We start from the raw sequence: 21,696 nt of genomic DNA on the forward strand, positions 1-21,696 counted from the left end.
GGTTAGCCCTAGCGGCGGCACCCGGCGGCACACGCAGCGGCAGCAGCAGCAGCAGCAGCAGCAGCACTAAATTAACACTTCAAAAAATCCTTTCGACCTGTTCCCTTTGGGGGAAGTCTGTCAGTTCGTGTCTCCTGGACAATAGTTACAGCAGATTATTCTCACTGAAGGTTCTCCACTCATCTCTATAGATTTGTCCACCTACTGCCCCCAGCTCTGAATCCAAACAGGGAGGTTCGCATCAGGAGGAGGCGTCGGGTATAAACACTGAGCCAGATGATTCTACAGGCCACAGTTCTGCTGACCCCTGATGTTTGAGTTGTTGAAATCTCCTTTATATTATCAACGTCCCTTATATCAGTGGTTCCCAACCTCTGTGCCATGGAAAATGATCCAATTTCACTTAATTGGGCTATTATTTATTAACTATTATTTATTTATTTTCATATATTTTTTTTCTTTGCTATTTATTTATTTATTTTCATATATTTTTTTCTTTGCTCTTCAAAGCATGAAAGATGGAACAATAAATACTCTTCTGCTAGGGGGCAGCATGTCTTTCTTCAATTCCTGCCAGTATATCAGAGTGGTCTTCAACTAAACGGGCCGAGATTTTAGTAAATTATGAGGTCATTTAAACTAGAAGATTTCATTAGATATACTTTTTGTGAGATCTGTGTTTGATGATGTGCCGTGGGATTTTTTCCTGATGATATATCTGTCCCGTGGCTCAAACAAGGTTGGGGAACACGAGATCTGTGTTTGATGATGTGCCGTGGCTTAAACAAGGTTGGGGAACACTTATATGTCTTATATCACCTCAACATGCATCATGACTCTCGACCAGTGGTTCCGTCTATGTGTCTTGTATTCAATTCCAAATTCAATTTCATTTCACCTCACTGATATGCATCATGACTCTCGACCAGTGGTTCAGTCTATGTGCCTTGTATTTATTTCCAAATTCAATTTCACCTCACTGAGATTTCCTCCCTCCTCCAAACACATAGAAATTAGGGATTATATTGATCAGTTTCTTTCATGGACCCCAGGTATGAATGTGAGTGTGAATGGTTGTTTGTGTCTGTATGTGGTCCTGGAAGTGACGTACCTGGAACCATCCCCAAAGAGCAACCCCTGCAGCAAAAACTGAATGCACTTTTTTCTTTTTTTTAATCTTATTAAAATTCACTTGGCTTTCTCTCTAATTCCCCAAACAGCACGATGGTTTGTTCAGCACAAGATCATTATGCAAATGACTTGTAAATACTGCACTACTATATCAAGACAAAAACGAAAAGAAAAAAAAAGACACAAATGTGGATTATTACTTTTGCTTGAAAGAAAATTGCTTCCTGCAGCTTCATAAACTGATTAAAGATCTGCCCAGGTGAGTTCAGTCCCCGCTCGCTGCAACAAAACAAATCGCACAACTTAAAAAGATTTGAGAGCAATGAGCTCTAATAATACGGCGACTATCTGCGCAAATCATCAGGTTGCATAATCACCAGCTGTCACTGTCAAATTAAAGCTCCGACTACAAAGAGATTCTTGAAACCTGAAACCAATGCAGTGGAGGTTTAGGTTTAGGTTTGGGGAGACAATACGATACGTCCACCTGTCTCGCAGCCTGAGAGGACAGATAACAAACGGATCATTAAAAAAATGGACCATGATCCTCTTTTTGTCTTTTTCTGCACAGCAGGAGACGAAGGGTTCAAAATGACGCCTACACCTGACGGCAACCCCGGAGATAATGAAGTCCTACAAAAGAGCGTTTATCTGCATCCAGAGGCTTTAGCATTAATCATGCATGAGCTTCTAAGTGTGTGTGTGTGTGTGTGTGTGTGTGTGTGTGTCATTAAAACAAAGTCAGTGTCTTATTTTCTGTTGTCTGAGATTAAGACTGCGGCAGCTACACTGTCCTCGGGGCAGACTGAATTTTCATCACTCGTCAAGCTGCTGTGAAATCTGTCTCCAGAGGTTTTTTGGAGAAATACTAAAATGATGCTCTGGGGCTATTTTGGCTGAATTAAAATTAAAACTCTCTGCACCTATGAAAGGAAGCCACACATATATCTATATTAACTTTTATAATAAATCAATAATATACATATCTGTGTAGGTTCTTAGTACGTAGTATCTAAGTAGTTACATTGAGGGCAACGCAATATTTTAAGTATTTGTATTTTGTACTTTTTTTGACATAACGCTGCAAAACTACGTTCTAGACATTTATTCCTCTGCAGAATCAGATTTTTAAAAAAACATTCACCAATTTTAAAAACACTGCGTGAATATAGAGCAACAACTGTGTCCCAGTTCTATTCCCTTAATAATATTGGCTGAATTTAGCTTCTCAGTCTATAGACAGGGAACGACACCGCAGATAATTGGACCTTTGGGTATACGTACTTAACACTAGGTCGTCTTTAAATGAAGCGACCTTAACACTAGGTCGTCTTTAAATGAAGTGACTTGACTGAAATGCGCCAACAGGAAGTTGGAAACTTTTAATAAAATAAATGATCTTCACCCTTCTGCTAGTTTTATATACCAGAAAAAAAACGAAGTAGTCCTGAAGACTTGCACTGCACACTAAGACCAGCTCTGGTGATAAAAAATAAAAAATAACATTAAGTTAATGATCATATTTTGTTGATTTATCATTCATGTTGTGGGGCAGTAACTTCAGAGCCGGCTGACAGTTGAGAGGAACCAGAGAGTGATGTGTCATTCCTTATCTCTCTTGGCTCATATGAAACACATCTTCTCTGTCAGGTGTGGGTAAAAAAGAACTGCTTCCCCTTTTTGTTCTTTTAAAACTCTCAGACACAGCCATTTCCCTGGGGGCCGAGCAGAACTCAGCAGGCGGACGACAATCACAACCTCTCACTGTGTCTGCTATTGTTGCTCTGGCAGAATACAAAGGAGCGGATCAGAGAAGAAAGAGCAGCAGACATATTTTTTCCCTCTGCAGCGGTGATGCCAGTGGTGGTAAGTTTGACTGCTCACACGTACGAGTGTGACGGGAGAATACGTGACGCTACGCAGGTGCAGTGATTTTTACATCACGCCTGTGGTCGTCTTCAGCCCAGGCCGAGGCTTGGCGCGGCCGCAGCTGATTGCACGTTAGGTGGAACAGCTCACCGTGGTCGGTGTGAGCCACACGGGCTAATGCTGCAGGTGTATATATGTGCTATTGTGGGTAAGACTTGTCATCAAGTCGCCCTCCGGGGGCAGAGCAGGACAGGATTGTCTAACAATCTAATTAGCCTGCCTTTATTTGATGGCAGTGGGCAGAAGGCCCAGAGTCAGAGCTACAAACAACCACGGTTAAAGGGACGCACTCACTTTTTGGGAACAACAAACAACAAATAAAACACAAGTACATGGTATTAAAAAAACTATTGTGTAGTTGCAAAAACAATACCTGTATAATTTTTCATGCTTTGGATAAGACGATTACAGTAAGGTACGGAATCACGTGTCTACGTACGCACCAACTCTCTTCCTTCACTTCCTCCCCCACATGCCGCCATTAGCCGCTACTGTATCGTCCGTCTCGAAGGTAAGAAGTCAAAAATAAAACCACATTTTATTTTATATCACAGGAATCCTAGCACCAATCAGGGAGTGTTTTAGGGAGAACCGGAACAGATTCATTTATTTCGTATGAGGAAAAAATGATGAACAGATTCATTTATTTCGTATGAGGAGAAAATGATTCAAGTTATGAGCTCGGTCCTAGAACAGATTATGCTCATATCTCGAGGTTCCACTGTGCTCAGGTTTATTATCACTGACCAGCGGCCTTCAACACAGGTCACTAATGCGTTCCAGCTACAGTATTTTCCTTCTTTCTTTCCAAATGCAGCCACATGAGGTCAAAGTCTTTCTCCGTGTGTCAGAGCCCATTTATTATCACGTATTCAGCTGCTGACAGTTCCTGTAAATTTCTGTCAAAGGATGGACAAATTTACCAAGACAACTTTTTTTGCCCTTGCCCGTGTGCTCCTCGTCACAGTATCAATCTTGGTTTATACAGTACGTGCCGCAGCAGGCACCGCAGCCACCGCTGAGCAGATTTGTCTTTGCGAGGAGCTATGAGATCGGAGACAATCATATCGTGCAGGGTTTTTGAAGAGGACGATTCATCAGGTAATTAACACAGTCACAGAGAATGGATTTGAAGGATGTATCAGGCACTGTTGGAGACGCTCCCGTCTCATCTCCAATCTGTCACATATCCATTTTAACATTGATTTCTTAATATTTCCTGGTCTAAGAATCTAAAAATGTAATATTGTAGTAGCATGGTTGACATGGTTGCCTGTCTGGCCTGATTCTTCAGAGTAAAGAACAGTGGGGTTGTTTAAGCGTTTTTGTTTCAATGTAAAGTAAAGAACAGTGGGGTTGTTTAAGCGGTTTTGTTTGGTTTTTTTCCAATGTAAACACACAATAATTTGAGTGGCAATTGTCAGAAACTGCTGGTTCGATTAGTTTCAGCTCAGCTATTGTGTTTGTGCGTGGGCTGGGTCTCCTGAACCCAGTGAAGAGCGCACAGATATAGAAAACTCTGCAGAACACATGGAGAACGGATGCCTGAACTCGGCTGTTTTGTGTTTGTGTATTCACTGTGTCATGTTTGTAATGACAAACTGCTGCTTTCGCAAACAGATGACGGATGACATATCAGTAAACACGTTGCTCAACACGGACACTGTGTGGGTGTGAATATGTTATAATAAATTCAGGCAGAATTCTGGCATGTTCCGGACACAAAAAAATGTGGAAAAAATGAACTTTTAAGGATTCATTTAGAGGTTTGGGGGCGATGATTGGGTCTAGACATCTCATTTTGTCTCCAGTCAGTAAACGTTTGGTTGATGTGACCTGCTTTGCCTCCTCGTAAGCTTCACCGCTGCCTCTGACCGCCTCAGGCCTCCTTCCCCTTTATAAGCTGCAAACATCATTGTCTCAATCTTTCCTCTACTTCTCTCATTCAAACAAAGTCTCTCCCCCTCTCTCTCTCTCCCTCTCTCTCTCTCCTCCTCCTCCTCCTCCTGCTGCTGCTCTTCCTCCTCCCTTTGTCTGCCTTGCCTGCCTCCTTTCATTTCATTTCTCCTCCACTCTCTCCTCCCTCTCTCACTCTCCTCTTCCCCTCCTACCGTTTGGACTGCAGCAGTCTCTCCTCAGCCTCGTGTCTGTCTCTGAGCAGCCTCTGCAGGTGAAGGATCTCCCTCTGGTAAGAAGCTGTCTTCCCCTCTGCTGCCTCCTCCAACGCTGCCAGTCTGCTTGACGCCTGCTTCCGATACACCTGCAGACACAAACACACACACACACACACACACACAGCAATGAGATGTGGAGTGCCTCTGTAAAAAAAGTGGATATACATGAAGGACAGCGCAGCAGAGACAACTGGAGTGGAGGAGGGGGAGTCACAAACATTAGGACAAGGTGAGCAACACCACACACACACACACACACACACACACACCTGCAGGTCTTGTGTGTGTTTCCAGAGATGAGTCCTGATGTTCTTGATGTCTGTGCCTTTTACTGATGACTGACAGTCGAGTTTAAGACTTCATTAACTTTAGGGAGGCTGCAGCCACAGACAGGCATCTGTTGAACAGCCTATACTTCATAACTGCTGTGAGCACACACACACACACATGCACACACACACACACACGACTCATACAAGTGGAATACATGTTTGTGGATGTTTTTTTCCTGCAGCGACTGCAGCAGCAGAGTCAATACCAGTTAAATGACACTTAAACGGACAAATAATTATTGAGCAGAGAAAAACAAGAAGGAACACAGAGGGTGAGGACGGAGACTCTGGCTGCCCTTTGTGGAGGACATAAAGATTTAGAATTAGGAAATAAACGTGGTCTCATTGAGAGAACACACACACACATACACACATATACACACACACACATGTGGTTCTTTTCTACCAGTTTAGTGATAAACAGTGTTAACATTTCTGTCAGCTCGAAAAAGTTGTTTTTCCTCAGCCTTAATCATCTAAGATGGTCTAAAATCTTTTCCTTGACATGTTTGCTGTTTGCTGTTTCTTATTGATGTACGAACGTGTTTAATCTATAAGATTTTTTTTTTTTTTGGTAACCCGTCGACATATTTCCTTTTACAATTACCCCATCGTAACGGTGGCGAGTTGTAATTATCCAGACAAGAATATTTTATTCCCCAGTCTGCTCCGTACTGTGGTTCACCAAAAGTGACAGGAAACACCAGTCACTTCACGTATCCCTGCTCCTTAGATTGCCTCTGTGAGTTGAGCAACAGCAGGGATTAATAGCTTTCACCATAGCCTTCTACGAGGTTCAGGTTTGTTTTCTTTTTCTTCCTTCTCACAGTTAGAATATGCAATCGTGGCAACTGAATGCAAATGAAAGCAGTGCAGCAACAGAGAGGTCCCCCCCCCCCCCCTGCCCCCCCCCAAAAAAGGCAGAGAATTTAATCATTTCTTACAGAATAAATACTAATGTATTCATTTAAACCAAGGTCATTGTGCCGTTATCTGTGCATGTCTGGACCACCTGCTACACAGGGAAGCTATTGCCACTTTGAATATATGCACATGGCGGTTATGTAACTAACCATACCCCCCCCCCAAAAAAAAACCCAAAACAATTTTATGTATAAGGTTGTGAGTGTAGAAAACACCATTTACAGAGTGCTAAAAAGTACTGAGTTTAACTATATTATGATATACTATAATTCGTACTTTAGTAAACAAAACTAGACTTGACTTAACTGGACTGACTGTTTCTGTTTACTGTTGTCCCAAAACATACAGGAAATATAATGGCCTTCTAGTTTAAAATTACCCCCTATACTTACTAAACTCTGTCTGAAACCTGGGCTCGTTTAGTTGAACACAATACTAATATACTGGCAGGAATTTAGGAAAGACACACACCGAGATATCTCTCTATCTCTCTTTTTAGTTTTTATAACCATCTGCTGCCCTCTAGTGGAAGGGTATTTAATTGTTCGGTCTGTCACAGTGGCAGAGGAAGTAAATGAACAATAGTTTTCTCAACAATTAAGTGAAATTAGAAACCACTGAGCTACAGCGACTGGACGAACACTATTTTAGTCTTTTTTAAAGCTGAAACTTTTAGGGATATATATATAATGTTATTGTTGCCCTAACATCCAGTGTCCCGTCCTTTCCTTCATGTCTTTCCTAACCTGTGCCATGTTGTACCATCCCATAATATCCTCTCCTTCAATCCTGTAACCTCTTGTCCTTTCATATCACTTTCCTCCAACCTTCACCCTACCTATTTTTTGCCACTTCTATCCCTTCCTGCCTCCTTCTTGATCACATCACCTCCGTTTCTTGAATTTAATGTTTTCAATTAAACACGGCAATAATTCAGAGAAAGATTAAGATTCAACACTGAACGTCTGTTAGGATTTCTGCTCCTGCTCTATAATCAAATGAATGGCAACACAATGGACTCCAGAGCTCGTAACCAACCAAGATCTCATCTGTGATGTGACATTTACAGAACGAGTCAATAAACTAAAAATGTTCGGCGTAAGAAGCCGTGAAGAACTGACAACAACGTACGGCCAGCTCTGCAAACAAAATCTGAACGTAACTAAAAATACTTAAACAACTCAGGGTACAGACACCTGTACAATTAAAATCCCTGATAATTTAATCATTATGCACCATAGGGGCATCAGGGTTGTCATGTTGACTTAACTAATATTCAAATCCTCGGAGACTCTAGGGGGCAGAGCATGCTTCAGCATGCTGCCTGTTAGTCTAGTCATAATTAAAGCATTAAACGTGGTCTACTTTGTAAATCAACCTCGTACAAATGATCGTGTTCAACGGCTAAAGAAAAACAGTGTTATTTGTTTTGTATTTTTATTTATTTAAACCAGAGAGGAAGGTAATCTCCAGAAACAAAAAGCCTCCAATGCTTGGATTGAATCTCCACCCCAACCTCCCCTTCCCTCCCCTCCCCTAACCCCCTCCTCAAGAGGCAGCGGGGCACCAGCATCAGCCCAGCTGAAGCAGTGACATTTAGACCTCACAACAAGCTGAGAAGGCTAATGCCAAGCCAATACGTCTCCCCTTGTAGCTGCAGCTCAGAGGATGGCTGACCTTCTCCACCCAGTAATAACAAAAATACTCAAAATTCAAGGCAGATCTTTGAGCCACGCTGCAGTGAAGTATGGTGGCAGAACCTAAAACGCTGACCTTGGTGTTAAAAATACCTTTTTTTTTTCTTTCTGTAGTCACAGCATAAATGGTTTTAGCAGGATAACACCAAAGGGGTCAGTAGAGTTAGGTAGGTTAAATATATGGTCCTTTTTTCTTAAACTGTATCAATAAAACATTACCATTAAAAGTAATACAGCTATCATGTAAAATTAAAATCTGAGGCATACCATTATCATTTATGCCTAGCGACCAGCATGTGGCAGACACATCTGAACCATGTGACCAACACTTCAGGACAAGCCAGTGCAACACTGGCCCTTTGGGATTCACAAGTTGGCAGCTGGATCTGTGACACTCAAAAAAAAAAAAGAAATCCAAACAAATCTCTATTCTCATCAAAAAAAAATTTGTGTCAATATTCCTTAGTTACTTATATTACCCCAATAATCGTGTGCTATATTTTCGTTTTTATCAGCTGAGAATCCTCTCCCCAGTTTTGAGACTAACCTTCACCTTCTCCTTCTGTTGGTGATTTCATTCTTTTTTTTTATTGTACTGCGTTTTGTAGTAGAAGTATTCATCTATCTATCTACTAATCGTTCAATTTTCCACTGTTTTTGTGTTGCACTTGCAAAATAAACAAAAGAACTTACAATACAGGCCAAGATTATAAGTCCCATCAGATGAGCCACCATACACTCACAGTGATCTAAAAGACAGAGGTGGCAGGTTTACATTTTTTTTGTATTATGCTTCACATGCACATCCTCAGTATTCTCTACCTTACATTTCAATGAGCAAAGACCCAAAAAAATGTTACCTGGACATCCACACTCTCACCATGATATCTATATCCTCCCAAAGGCGCGGGCTTGAGGGAGTGCTATTAGCTAAGAGTACACTTGACACGTCGTGACTTGCTCACAGACCTTCACAACATTAATCTGCTGAAATGACCGGCCACCTGATTCCTTTGTTTGTCTGGGTATAAAAGCCAGCTGAGGTTGATCCTCTGAGCTCCTCCACCTCCTCCAGGCCTGTGTAAATAGATTAACCTTTACTCAAATCTCCTGTCTTTAATCATTAGCGAGGGGAAACCCAGCGGAGGTGATAAGCGGAGCCGATGATGCAGTGGCCGCCGGTGAAAAAAAACAAAACAAAAAAAAAAACAAGCATGAAAAGATGTTGCTCCGTAGCCAAAGTCACTGCATTTATTTACAAACACAAAGTGGATGGACATGAATGATGCACGGGCGAAGATGAAATATGAAAAGGGGCAGAAAACAGGTCGGTGTTATCAGTGGGGTTTTTTTGTGTTTCTATATTGACTGTTTTGTTGGTTCTGGTGCTTTTGTGTTTTGGTATTCTGGACTTTAGTTTGCATTATTTTACCTTGTTATTTTTGCTCTTTTTATGGGATACAAATAAATCTGTATCAGCTTTTCAACATAATAGATTCTACAAGTGTGAAAACACACTTTCAGGTTGTTTTTTTTTATCGTAGAAGTCAGATTAGCGGGGATTCAAACCCAAGACCTTCTGCTTGGCAGGCAAGAATCTTAAAATGTCTTAACTTTTTGAAAAGTTTTTGTAATGCTATTTATATACAAAAATTGGGATTGTACGATCAAAATATTTCAGACCCATGAAATCACTGCAGTAACTGTTCCATATGTTACATATATTCCTAGCACATTATCCTACAGTCTTTTTGGTCAGTGCCTACTCGTGTATATTTACTCAAATTACATCAGCTTGATTTTAACACCTTGTATAACCAATCAACAGACACTGACACGTTCTCTCCACGTTTCACTGCTCAGTGCTCCGTTGTGTCTGCTCCCTTTCCCCACTCTCTCTACCATTTAACTGAATGGCAGAGAGCAGCCAACCTCAGCCTCACGGCCTGACATATGGTGAGCGCTGCTCATAATGAAACAACCCCTGACAAATGGTGGCACTGACAGGTAACTGTTTGTGTCAGATTTATTATTTTACGTTCACAGATAAGGAAGGAGGATTACAGCGTCTAATGACGTAGGTGACAGCAGGTGGAAGTGGTTAAAGGTCAGTAAGTGGAATGTTGAGGAAATGATATCAACACTAATTAAAGAGCAGTTTGTTATGAGGATATGTCAGGCAACCAGTGAAGCAACTAAAACAACCAGTTGTACTGTCATGTGTGTCACTTGATTTACTTTTACTTTTTCATCGATTCCCTTAATTTGTAACGACACCAGCATTGGTCAGAAGGTTGTTTAACTTTTTTTAACGTGTTCTACCATAACATCAAAAAGTCAAAAATGTATAATAATAATAAAACAAATTAATTAAAATCCACTGCATATTTTGACTGCACATTTACATATATATATACACACACACACACATATATATATATACAGTATATATACATATATAGATTTAAAACATGTTGTTATGGTGGTGATTTCTGTAGAGTGCGTGTTGTGTTTGATTGAAATGTTGGCCACTGTAGAGTGCGTGTTGTGTTTGATTGAGTTCTTATTTTTCTAAATGTTGGCAAAAAAATGCATCAGTACTACAGACATGTTAAAGCAACCAATCATTCAACAGTTTGGTTTATAATGGATGCTTATGGATATGTTAATTTTGATATTTCTACATCGCAGTGAGAGCAGTGTCTGTGTAGAATTTGTGAGGTCTTGAGTCTACGTTGCCTTTTATTTGTTCAAACTCTGAGCTGGGCATGCATTAAAATTGTTTTTCAAACTACAGATTTTAATATTCTGGCACAAACATCAGGCAAATAGAACACCAGTTATTTGGATTTACGCACATCACATTTCATTTCATGTTTAATTCATTCACCTTGTCCCCACCGTAACAGCCTTTATACATTTTCTAGCCCAAAAAGAAAAAAAAAAAACCCTGTTAGATTTATCCTGTTCCGCTCTATCTCTTATCAGCCACACTGTAAAAAAAATTTCGCCGGATTAAGGGATAAGATGATACACCGGTGCCCTAACAACACTGTGGTATCCAGCAAAATACACCAGGATACAGCATCACGACACGTGCCGTACATGAAAGTACCGGTACATGCTCCTCCACTCAGCTAGTAAAATGCTAGAGAAAAAAACTCATTCACAGTCAGTGAATCGAGGTACGGCGGTCCAACATTTTGTTGTGACCCATTGTTGGAAACACACCTGAGCCCAGAGCATCTCTGACTTTGTTCTTATCAATGGAAAGAAAACTCAGCTGGAGACGTGTGTGTGTGTGTCGACAGTACACTCTTAGACATTAGTAAATGTCAAATGTCAGTAGTGATCCACTTCCTCCCACATTCAAAGTGACTCACAGCAGAGAGACATCCAGTCAATTGTTTACATGAAACATACTTACTCCGGAGTTTATTTAGCAGATCAACGACACTGTCACTCAGCCAGTCACTTTATCGCTCTTAGCCCATAAACCTGCCAATCAAGTGCTCTGACCATCGGAGACAACACTTAAAACTGACAACAATGTTCTTCCTTCGTGTCACTTTTGATTACCTTCACATTAAATCCAAAGCCGATACAAATAAACTGCCATTTATCTGGCAAGTTTTAAATACCGTATTTTCTGGACTATAATTCACTCCGGAGTATAAGTTGCATTAGCCAAAAAATGCATAATGAAAAGGAAAAAAAAACATATATAAGTCGCAACAGAGCCCTCTAGTGGCTGACAGTGTGAAAATATCAAACACATACATTTTCAGTGGTACAGGAGCAGCAGATGCTAGTACACAAGCCTAGAGTGCCCTCTAGTGGCTGTCAGTGTGAAAGAAACGAACACATACATTTTCAGTGATACAGGAGCAAATAATGGTACACAAGCCAAGAGTGCCCTCTAGTGGCTGTCGGTGTGAAAATAACGAACATGAAATTATATATTCTAATATATAAGTAGCACTTGAGTATAAAAAGCCAAACCAAGCCAAAGGGTGAAAAAAAAGTGCGACTTATAGTCCGAAAAATACGGTAATATTTCAGTTTTCACCTCAAAAGTACCCCAGGTAGCCCTGACATTTTACAGCAGGTCATCATCACAGACTTCCTTCACTGCAAGGAAGGAGAGAGAATAGAAATAGTGTCTAAACCTGAGGCTGAGCTGAAAGGAGTTCCAGGGTTGAAAGAAATGTGAAAAGAAAAACATCTAGCCGTACCGTAGATACAGATAAAAAAAAATACAGTCACCTACAGAATTAAGGGCAACACGGTGGGAAAGTGCTGGCAAAACTACTCAGTATAATCCACACAGCTCATCTGGAAAGTGAAAGGTTGAGCAGCAGTGTAGCGGCAAGGCTCGCATGTTGATGAAGGTGTTTAAAATGAGAAACAACAGCAAATACCACGATGTAATTACTGAAGTAAACTTCAGCTTGAAGTCGGCTTTAGCAACCGATGTTGGGTAGGTGGTGCTAATGAGAGCCTATATGAGCCTATATACACACACACACACAAAAATATATATATATATATATATACACACACACACACAAAAATATATATATATATATATATATGTATATATGTATATATATATATACATATATACATATATGTGTATATATGTATGAATATATATATATATATATATGTATATATATATATACATATATACATATATATATATATATACACACACACACACAAATATATATATATATATATATATACACACATACAAACATACTCATAATATATATATTTGTGAGTGCGTTTGTAAGTTTCCTCCATGCAGATCTATGTGACCGTAGGTCTAAATGTGTGTAAATTGCTAGGTTTGGATGAAAGCTGCTTACATAGATCACCTACAGCTTTGTACGTGTGATGTGTCATAACATTTAACTCATTTTAAACCATAAAAAAAACAACCTGTCGACAGGCATCTGAGGAATACTACGGCTCAGTCCTATAATAAGGCTAAATGTTTATTTATTATGTCAGCTTTAATGGGTGGCTTTCTGGCCAGCAGTAACATTTCAATCTTACTTCCTCTCAGATGTTTCCCAAAGCTGGATATTATACTTTCCCTGGTAGCAGTGTGCAGTGAACCTTCAAAATAACCTGTGTTTGACTTTGACTTCAGAAAATAAACCTGGTAGATTTAGCTCCTGTGATTAATGTCGCAGTAGCTGTTTCTCACCAACATCTTTCATAGAAACAACAGAGTGGCAGCTCATATATTCAACTATAAGCCAGAGACAGAGATGCCAGCTGGCTAACAGCCAACGTAGCAACACTTTGTTAAATCCGAAGATAAATGATTGACCGTCCTGTTCTCCAACAGCATCTTCCTCTGAGAAGTTGGTAAGACTGAGGACAATGGAACTATTGGACATTAACAGCACACTGTAGGATTAACACAACTTCTATGTTAGAATACCAAGTATCAAACGGACTGAATTGTACTGAATGTCAAGCTGTGATCATGAGGATCTGCTGACATTTGGGCTGTTTTGAAATATATAACCTAAAAACTAACTCATGTAACTTCAGTTATATTTGCTTTGAACATGAATCACAAGGAGATATCTTAAGAAAAAAGAAGGAAATTAGAGCAGTGGTTCTCAAACCTTTTTATCCAGCTTCCACCAAACAGGAGAGATGTTTAGAAATGTTCATAAAGGTGTTTATGTTTAAATGTTGTAATAATTGTGCATAGGTATGTTTCAGATTTATTCAGTTGAAAATGTAAATGTGAAAATATAAATTTTCCCCGTGTACCACTAGAGAGGACTCGTACCACAGTTTGAGAACCACTGAATTAGAGCATCTTATATTATCTTATTTTCCTCCTCAGTTAATGTAAATCTAAACCTCAACAAGTAAACACAAGTTATGAATAACCTCATATGCGTGAAGGACGACTAGAAAGATATGTAAATGTATAAAGAAAATCAAAGGGGTCGTGGGTAATTTCCTTGAAAGTCTTCTTTAGAGTAACAGCTTTAATATGCACTTCCTGGAGGGACAATAAATAGAAAGAGGCCACAGGGTACTTCTCAGATTTCCTTCAGAAGGAAATGCAGTATAAATGACTTCTTGGCGTTTTATTTCCATCCTCAAATATCTCAAAGTCCTAACGTTTTTTTTTTTTCACTGAAACACCAAACGGCAGTACATTGATGATGCCTAATCAGGGTCGATCGGGGTTGGTCCTTTCAGAAGGCTGAATGTGAAAAGTACGTATCATCCAGTTTCAGATTATCCATTGATCACACTGACTTTAAATATGGAATAAGACTCAGAGCTGAGCTTTTGATTCCATTTGTTTGATTGCAGCGCTCTCAACAATCAGGAACAGTTGGAAAGAAAAATCTATTCTGTCATATTTTAGTTTTGGTCATGGAGTTCTCATGTCGCTTTCATCAGTGCTCATTGATTTTTTTATTTTCTTTTTTACACTTCACACGATGGAATAAAACTGGTGCTTTAAGCACTGTTGCTTTTTTTTTTTACTCTGTCCTTTAGAGCAAACTGACTGTCAGCATGTCAGGCTTATTTTTCTGATATTGAATTTGTTTTATGACCTGAAATCTGTCAATGCCATATGCTTGTATGATTATTTTATCACCCACTGTTAGTAATAGGCAATAGCCTGAACCATTGATGTGTGTTGTTGCTTTATTACATCTATATTTATGAGATCACCGGAAATGTGATTTATGACAAAAATGAACTCGTAAAGCTGACACAGTGAAGGTTGACCTCCAAATGGTTTTAATCTAAATAAACATTTGCAAAAAGTTAATTCAATTTTTCTTCACACTATTTAAAGTGTGCATTTATTCAGATAACCGTCACCTCCAGCAGTTGTGATGGTTTTCCTTTTAAGCAGCAAAAGTAAAATAGTTGTATATTTCACTCAATTCCATTATAGAAATAGGATTATAAAATATTATACAACCTTTTACAGCGTGTGCCTGTCAATATTCTGAAAACCTAAAGGTCAAGTGGGAAGTACAGGAGGCAGGAGGTCCTTGCAGTCAATTCTTGCTTGACACGTTTCTCCTGAAGCTATTTGACCTTATTAGAATGACTGACAGTCGGTGTCTCGCTGTTTCTCCACTTGTTTGAGCCTTTGACTATGAAACAGGGAAAACTAAAGAGTAAAGTCTGTTGGTGGATCACTCACAACAAAATGCCAAGTTCAACAGGATTCATGGGAAAATATACTTTCAATATAAATCAAAGTCGGGGTTAAAAAAAACAAACCTTAAAATATTGAAATGTACGCCTCAATTTGGACAAGATGAGGCTTTAATGACCTGGTCCAAACAGTACTTAACATTTGCAGTATTATCATTTTTCATAGGTAGTTTGAAGTTGTAATTAATGGGAGAATACATAGATTAAAAAATGCTTCATGTAAATCAAAGCAGATCATGTTTGCCATCAACTTATACTCATACATTTCCATGTATATTCCATTGTCTAGGTTCCTGAAAATCTTGATGCTACAGATGGAACAGTACAGATCCAAATGTGTATTAATGGGTGGTAGTTGATGAAAAAGAATCTTTGGTTCATTAGAGCTTTGTTTCACAAAGACATACATTTCCATGTATATTCCATTGTCTAGGTTACTGAAAATCTTTTTTACAGATGGAACAGTACAGATCCAAATGTGTATTAATGGGTGGTAGTTGATGAAAAAGAATCTTTGGTTCATTAGAGCTTTGTTTCCCAAAGACATGTTGCATTGATCCACTCCAGCCCTGACTTCAGCACCATGGACAGAGTAACATCCTGGTCCATGATACTAACACAACAGCTCTGTAATAATGTAGTGTTTTCTATAGTCAACTCTACTGCCTACAGAGCTACAGCTGCACGTGTGTTGAAAGGTATGTTTTGAAAAAATTGTTGAGAACTAAACTTCGTTTTTGCAATTCTCTTCAACTGAATTCCGGTCAACAATAAAATATCCTGATTAATGTTCAATAATGGTCAAGTACACCTTTAATTTTGTGATTTACGAATAATATCTATTGACTTGGGTCACAAAGGTTTGTGACAAATATTGGTCCCCAGAAAAAAAAAAAAGTTTGGGAAACACTGCATTAGAGTACTGTAAAACGTAAAATAATCTCAATCAACAGGTATAACAGAAAACGAAGAAAAAATAAACTGAAAACAGCAGAACAACAAAGTGAAGTTTAAACAGAATCAGTCGCTGCCGTCTCTTTCTGAAGATCAATAGCAACGCTGGCTGTGCTTTGCTACAAAGGCTCTGGGATGACACCCTGATCTGATTCCCAGAGCATAAATCATTCATCAGGAGCAGGTACACAGAGCAGCAGTCTTTGGAGAAATGACAGAGTTCTGACCTTTTCCTGTCATCCACACTCACACACGAGCCGGCTCTTGCAAACATATGCTAATAGGTAGCAGTGCTAGCTTCACCGCCGCAATTCAGAGTCACATTTAAAGTTGGGTTTGAAATAATTACCTCCTAATCTTTTACTTTTTTTTGTGTTCTCAGAACATGACGTGAAGATGAGGTGCCCTCAGTCCCAGCTGAAGGAAGGCTGCCCTCCACCAGAGGAGTTCGAGTGTAAAATCTGTTACCAACATTACAATGCCCACAACCGCAAGCCTAAGATCCTAGACTGTCTGCACAGGGTCTGCACCCGCTGCCTCGTTAAGATGCTGGACATTGCTGACAGTGCAGGCTGTATATCCTGCCCGTTTTGCCGACACCAAACAGAAATTATCGAGCTGGAGGTGTCAGCGCTGCCGGATGATGCTAATATTATGTCCCACTTGGCGATGCGAGACAAATCCTGGAGTTCCAACCACAACGGGGAGGTGGTCCTGACTCCCAAGAGTTTCTCTTCATCCAGCCCTTCCCTGGAATCCTCTAACTGCCTTGTTATCACCATCATGGAGGTGCAGAGGGATTCGGAGCGCTCGCCGAGTCGCAATGGAAGCTCTGACATTTATGCTGAGCAGAGCCTGGACTCTGTATCGATGGGCTCCAGCGGGCCAGTTGATCAGGACGCCCTGTCAAAATTCTGTAATCATGTCCCACGCATCCTGGTCTGGCTGCTGGGATTCTTATACTTTGGCTCGCTGCCTCTAGGAATCTACTTGTTAGTGATTCAGAGAGTGACTCTGGGTATTGTATGCGTAAGTTTGGTGCCATCAAGCCTGACAGTTTGCCTCGTCTACGGATTCTGCCAGTGTCTGTGTCAGGGTATGTGTGACTGCTCCTCCAGGGCCTGATGTGATGCTGCTAAACCTGTAGTTTTGTGGAATGAGATAAAATCAGCAGCAGAAAATAGGCTTTTTTTTTTTATCCTGGCCTGTCATGTCGACAGATAAGAAGCCCTAAAGTTTAAGGTCATGACCCGCCTATAAAAAGCCTCACTCTTAGTAACCCTTATGCAAACCACATGCTAATCAAAAGACTTCATGTAAAAAAAAAAGAAGAAAAATCTTCACTGATAGTCTATGCTTTAACGCTCATCCATCAAACGAACTGACAGGCTGTGACGGCAGGAGCAGCAGCTGTAAGTCTCTGTGCTGTAATTGTGTGACCCTGTGTGTTCAGTGTCGTGTGTATGATAATCTCTCGAGAGTATAAGCTCGAGGGCACAGGTGTTTGAGTTGTACAACAATAACACTCTGAAATAATACTCTGAAATCTGGACCCTCGTTTATCAACGTTAGATGGTGACAACATGGCTTTGTTTTTATTTCTAAATTATTTAAATTTTAAAAACTTATGTTGCAGGTACCACAAGGTTTTATTCTACTGACCATTTAAAATAGCCTCCATCCTACAAGAGTTGCTACTATTGTGTTTCATCTTATTATTTGTCTGGGATGGAAGTCTGATAAAAAAAAAAAAAAATTAAAAAAAATTACAGTGTATGTTGTTTACCAGATGTCAAAAATAGGACTTGAAACTTAAAGTATTTTCCATTGATTTTTCTATTTAACAAAATGTTGTGCTCGGCAAGAACAACAATCATTTTAATGGTTTAAAAAAAAATAAAAGAGAAAGAAAGAAAGAATCTGAGGCACAGAGTAAAAAATAAACAAACCTTGAGCCATCGTATTATTTCTGCTGTCGTTTCAGCTTTAGCCAAGTTTGTAAAAAAGTTTTCAGCTTCATAACCAAAACAAAAGTCAAAGTCAAAGAGCCCGCTAATTAAATGCACTTTTTTTTTCCCACCAACTGACGAAATATTTAAACCAAAAACACAACAATGTCATTAACTTTGTGGAACTCTAAGTTCTTGGCGATGATGTTAAAACAATCTGGTGTAAAACTGATCTGAATTCACACAACTCTGATAAAATGGGGTCCTTGGGCGATCATGCCGTTAAATACAGTATATTCAATGGTACATTTCAGGAATTTATATTTATATCTACTCCCTTTGACTCCCTGTTGTCTGTGTTCTCAGTGTCAATCAGCGAAGAGTCTGTGACGTGTCTGTTAAATCAGGTCACATTTTTACCTTTGTTACTGTCTGTGATTTTTTTTTTTGTTCGTGTTTTTGACCAAAGCTTAGTGTAGCTTTTTTGATTTAAGATGCTAATTAATAATTAAATAAATTGATTACTATTTTCAATACAGTGTTTGTTGACATATCATTTAAACTCTGCAGAGTTTCCACTGTGATGTCCTAGCGTAGTCTCAAAGCTAATTTACAGGTAGATGCACGGTGAACAACAGCGACACGCAACTCCCTAGACCAGGCCATCTATTGGGGAAACTTAGGTACTGCAGGAAAAAGGCAGAAGTCTAATGATAATAGAAATAAATTACATAATTTGGAAAAGTTTGGCGGGCCACATTAAAAAGCTGAACGGGCCGCATCCGGCCCCCGGGCCTTAGTTTGCCCATGTCTGCCCCAGATTAATAACCAGTCTGTGCATCTGCTGCTGTGGAGGATTCTGGTCTGTAACATTGAGTGTACACAGACGTTTTAATCGTTTTACTTACTTAAAAATAAAATAGAAATTTTAATATTTTTACAACCCGACAGCTTTCACATTTAATGAATTTAATTTCTGTCCATGTGTTGTTGAATTGTTAAGCTCATAATACAGAATTATGTATATACACTTGTGTACTTATATATACATATACCGTATGTACATACAGTATCTACATAATATATGCATATATTATGTAACAGATGGGTTAGGAATTTATATTTTTAGCATTAACTTAACTTTAAAAACTGACTTCTACAACAGCCTTATTATGATTATGATAATTATCTATAAGAGTCATTTGTCATTCATGCAAAGGAAGATCAAAACACTTGGCCTTGTTTACACTAATTATATGTCATATCTTTCTTAAAATCTCATCAGAATCTCATGTTTTGCCTTAAACTGTGCATGTTCAAATATCACCAATGTTCTAATAAAAAAAGAATATCAGATGAAGTCAGCGAACTCATGACCAGCTATATTTATACCTGCCCTCACTTAAACATTAACACCAGACGATTAAATAAAAATGAAGATGTATGTAATATACATCAATACTGTAGTAACATGATTACTGTATTTTTGCTGAAACGTTGACTGCTTTTTGTGAAGCATTTTCTTGTTCTTCATATCCTTTAAGGTTAGGTTTATGGACAAAGACTTTCAGTTATTTTCAATTAAACTGCTGAATGAAAGTCAGTTTATTTTTAGTCATGCTTATTTTCAAGTCACAACAACATGCAGTGACTTGTGTTACTTCAGTGACGTGGCCTGATTTCACCCTCAGTGCATTTTCTCCTGACCAAAAAAAAAGTGGACGTGTAATCACTGGGTCAACGTTTCGTTCAGCAATTAAAAAAAACAAAAAACAAAAATTGCCATGAGAAATGAAGATGAGAACAGACGAACAGCTTTCCTCATTCAAAGGTCTAATCACTACACACACACACACGGACACACGGACACACACACCACTGAGCTGTTGCTATAGGAACACTAATAAGACTATCAAGACTGCTGTGATGGTTTTCCTGCTGTGGCTTGAGCGACAGAATCTTCTAAAAGCTCAACATGCAAAGAGAAGGGGCCCTTGAGCAAGGCATGGACTCTCCCAGAGTGACATAACGAACCAACAATCAAAACGCCGGCCGTAACAATGTGCTACAGTACAGGACAACTGTCAACCGAAGCAGACGATGTAACTGATAAGTGCAAGTTTCCATGGTGACAAGCTGAATATACGGCTCCATTTTATTCCTGTAAAAAAATAATGATAAGAACCTGGAAAAACTTTCACCAAAACAGGTGAAAAGAAAGAAGTCTGATCTTTCTTTCTGTTTACACGTTATACTGACAATAAGAATACTATACTATACAAAAATATTTGTGCAGGAGACAATCTAAAATTTTGAATAAAGTTACAAAATTGCGTGACAAAATTGATGTGCATTATGGGAGATGTAGTTTCTGTTAAACTCAAATGTACACAAGAAATAAAAATTGTGGATTAGTTGCCATGCACATGTTATGGACATGGAATATGACTGTGATAATTTACCCGGAAACCATTAGTAAATCATCAAGAAATTTATTTAAAGACAACTATGCGTATGTTAATCTCTGATGGGCCACATAAAATGGTGTGGTGGGCCACATTAGGTCCCCGGGCCTTCAGTTTGACATATGCTCATTGTAAATTGACTGGTAGCTAAACACAGGCAGTCAGGCGGGATAGGTAGTGACAGATGAATCTTTCACTCCACTAAAGTTAATTATAGTTCCCGAAACAGCCGTTTTGACAAACAGCTCTGAGGACATGATGGGACGTGAAAGGCGTTGAAGTAGAAGGGACGGACGTCGGTTTCAACAACAAACAGCAGGGTGACACGGATCGCCTCACATCACCCAAAGTCAAAGAGAACAACGAAGAAGAAAGACAAGAAGTGTCCCTGCTGATTGTTATCTTCACCCCTGGGGCTGCAGCCTGTCCCCGAGACTCTGATCTCGATAGGGGAAACTGCAGTCTTCAGTATTCAACCGGTGAGCTCAGACAAATGTGAATGTGAGTTTATCAATTTAAACATTCTGAGTGCTGCAAGGCCATTAGAGTTGATTTTTAAAATGCATTGGAGTGGACGGATCAATAGGAAGCAGCGAGGAGGGTCATTCTGTGCAAAATGAAGTGTAGATAATATTCTACATACGGTCGCAGTCTGAAAAGCGGACACATTGGCTATCTAACCTCTCATCAGCCACAGGGTTTTAAAAAAAAATGTTAAAAAAATTAATTCGGTCTGCATACATTTTGTCTAATCTTTCATGAAAGGCAGAGCAAAGTCACTGTCAAAGTCAGCGTTTCAGACTTTCTGTCAGTCAATGAACGTGTCATTGGTCAGACCGTGGGAGAATCCAATAAGGGAATTAGCAAACTTACTTTGACTTCTTCCTCAAGTTTCCCCAGGCGAACGTTGCCTTTGA

The 21,696-nt window shown here is 39.4% G+C and overlaps 2 protein-coding genes across 2 annotated transcripts in view; one reads left to right on the top strand and one right to left on the bottom strand.

Moving 5' to 3' along the window:
• Positions 1-21,696, bottom strand: part of cep89 (centrosomal protein 89) — a 44,067-nt gene that overhangs the window by 4,929 nt on the left and 17,442 nt on the right. The window contains exons 17-18 of the mRNA XM_025055873.1: positions 21,653-21,690; positions 5,172-5,320 (exon numbers count right to left, since the gene is read on the bottom strand). Coding sequence (XP_024911641.1) covers positions 5,172-5,320; positions 21,653-21,690 — 187 coding nt within the window. The remainder of the gene's footprint in view (positions 1-5,171; positions 5,321-21,652; positions 21,691-21,696) is intronic.
• Positions 5,329-18,848, top strand: LOC103379234 (E3 ubiquitin-protein ligase RNF182). The gene is made up of 2 exons (XM_008310722.3): positions 5,329-5,463; positions 16,748-18,848. Exons 1-2 carry the CDS (start codon positions 5,400-5,402, stop codon positions 17,488-17,490), a joined length of 807 nt encoding a protein of 268 aa, XP_008308944.1. The 5' UTR covers positions 5,329-5,399; the 3' UTR covers positions 17,491-18,848.

Source organism: Cynoglossus semilaevis, chromosome 5 (assembly GCF_000523025.1).
Source record: "Cynoglossus semilaevis isolate Cse_v1.0 chromosome 5, Cse_v1.0, whole genome shotgun sequence".
Taxonomy (NCBI): domain Eukaryota; kingdom Metazoa; phylum Chordata; class Actinopteri; order Pleuronectiformes; family Cynoglossidae; genus Cynoglossus; species Cynoglossus semilaevis.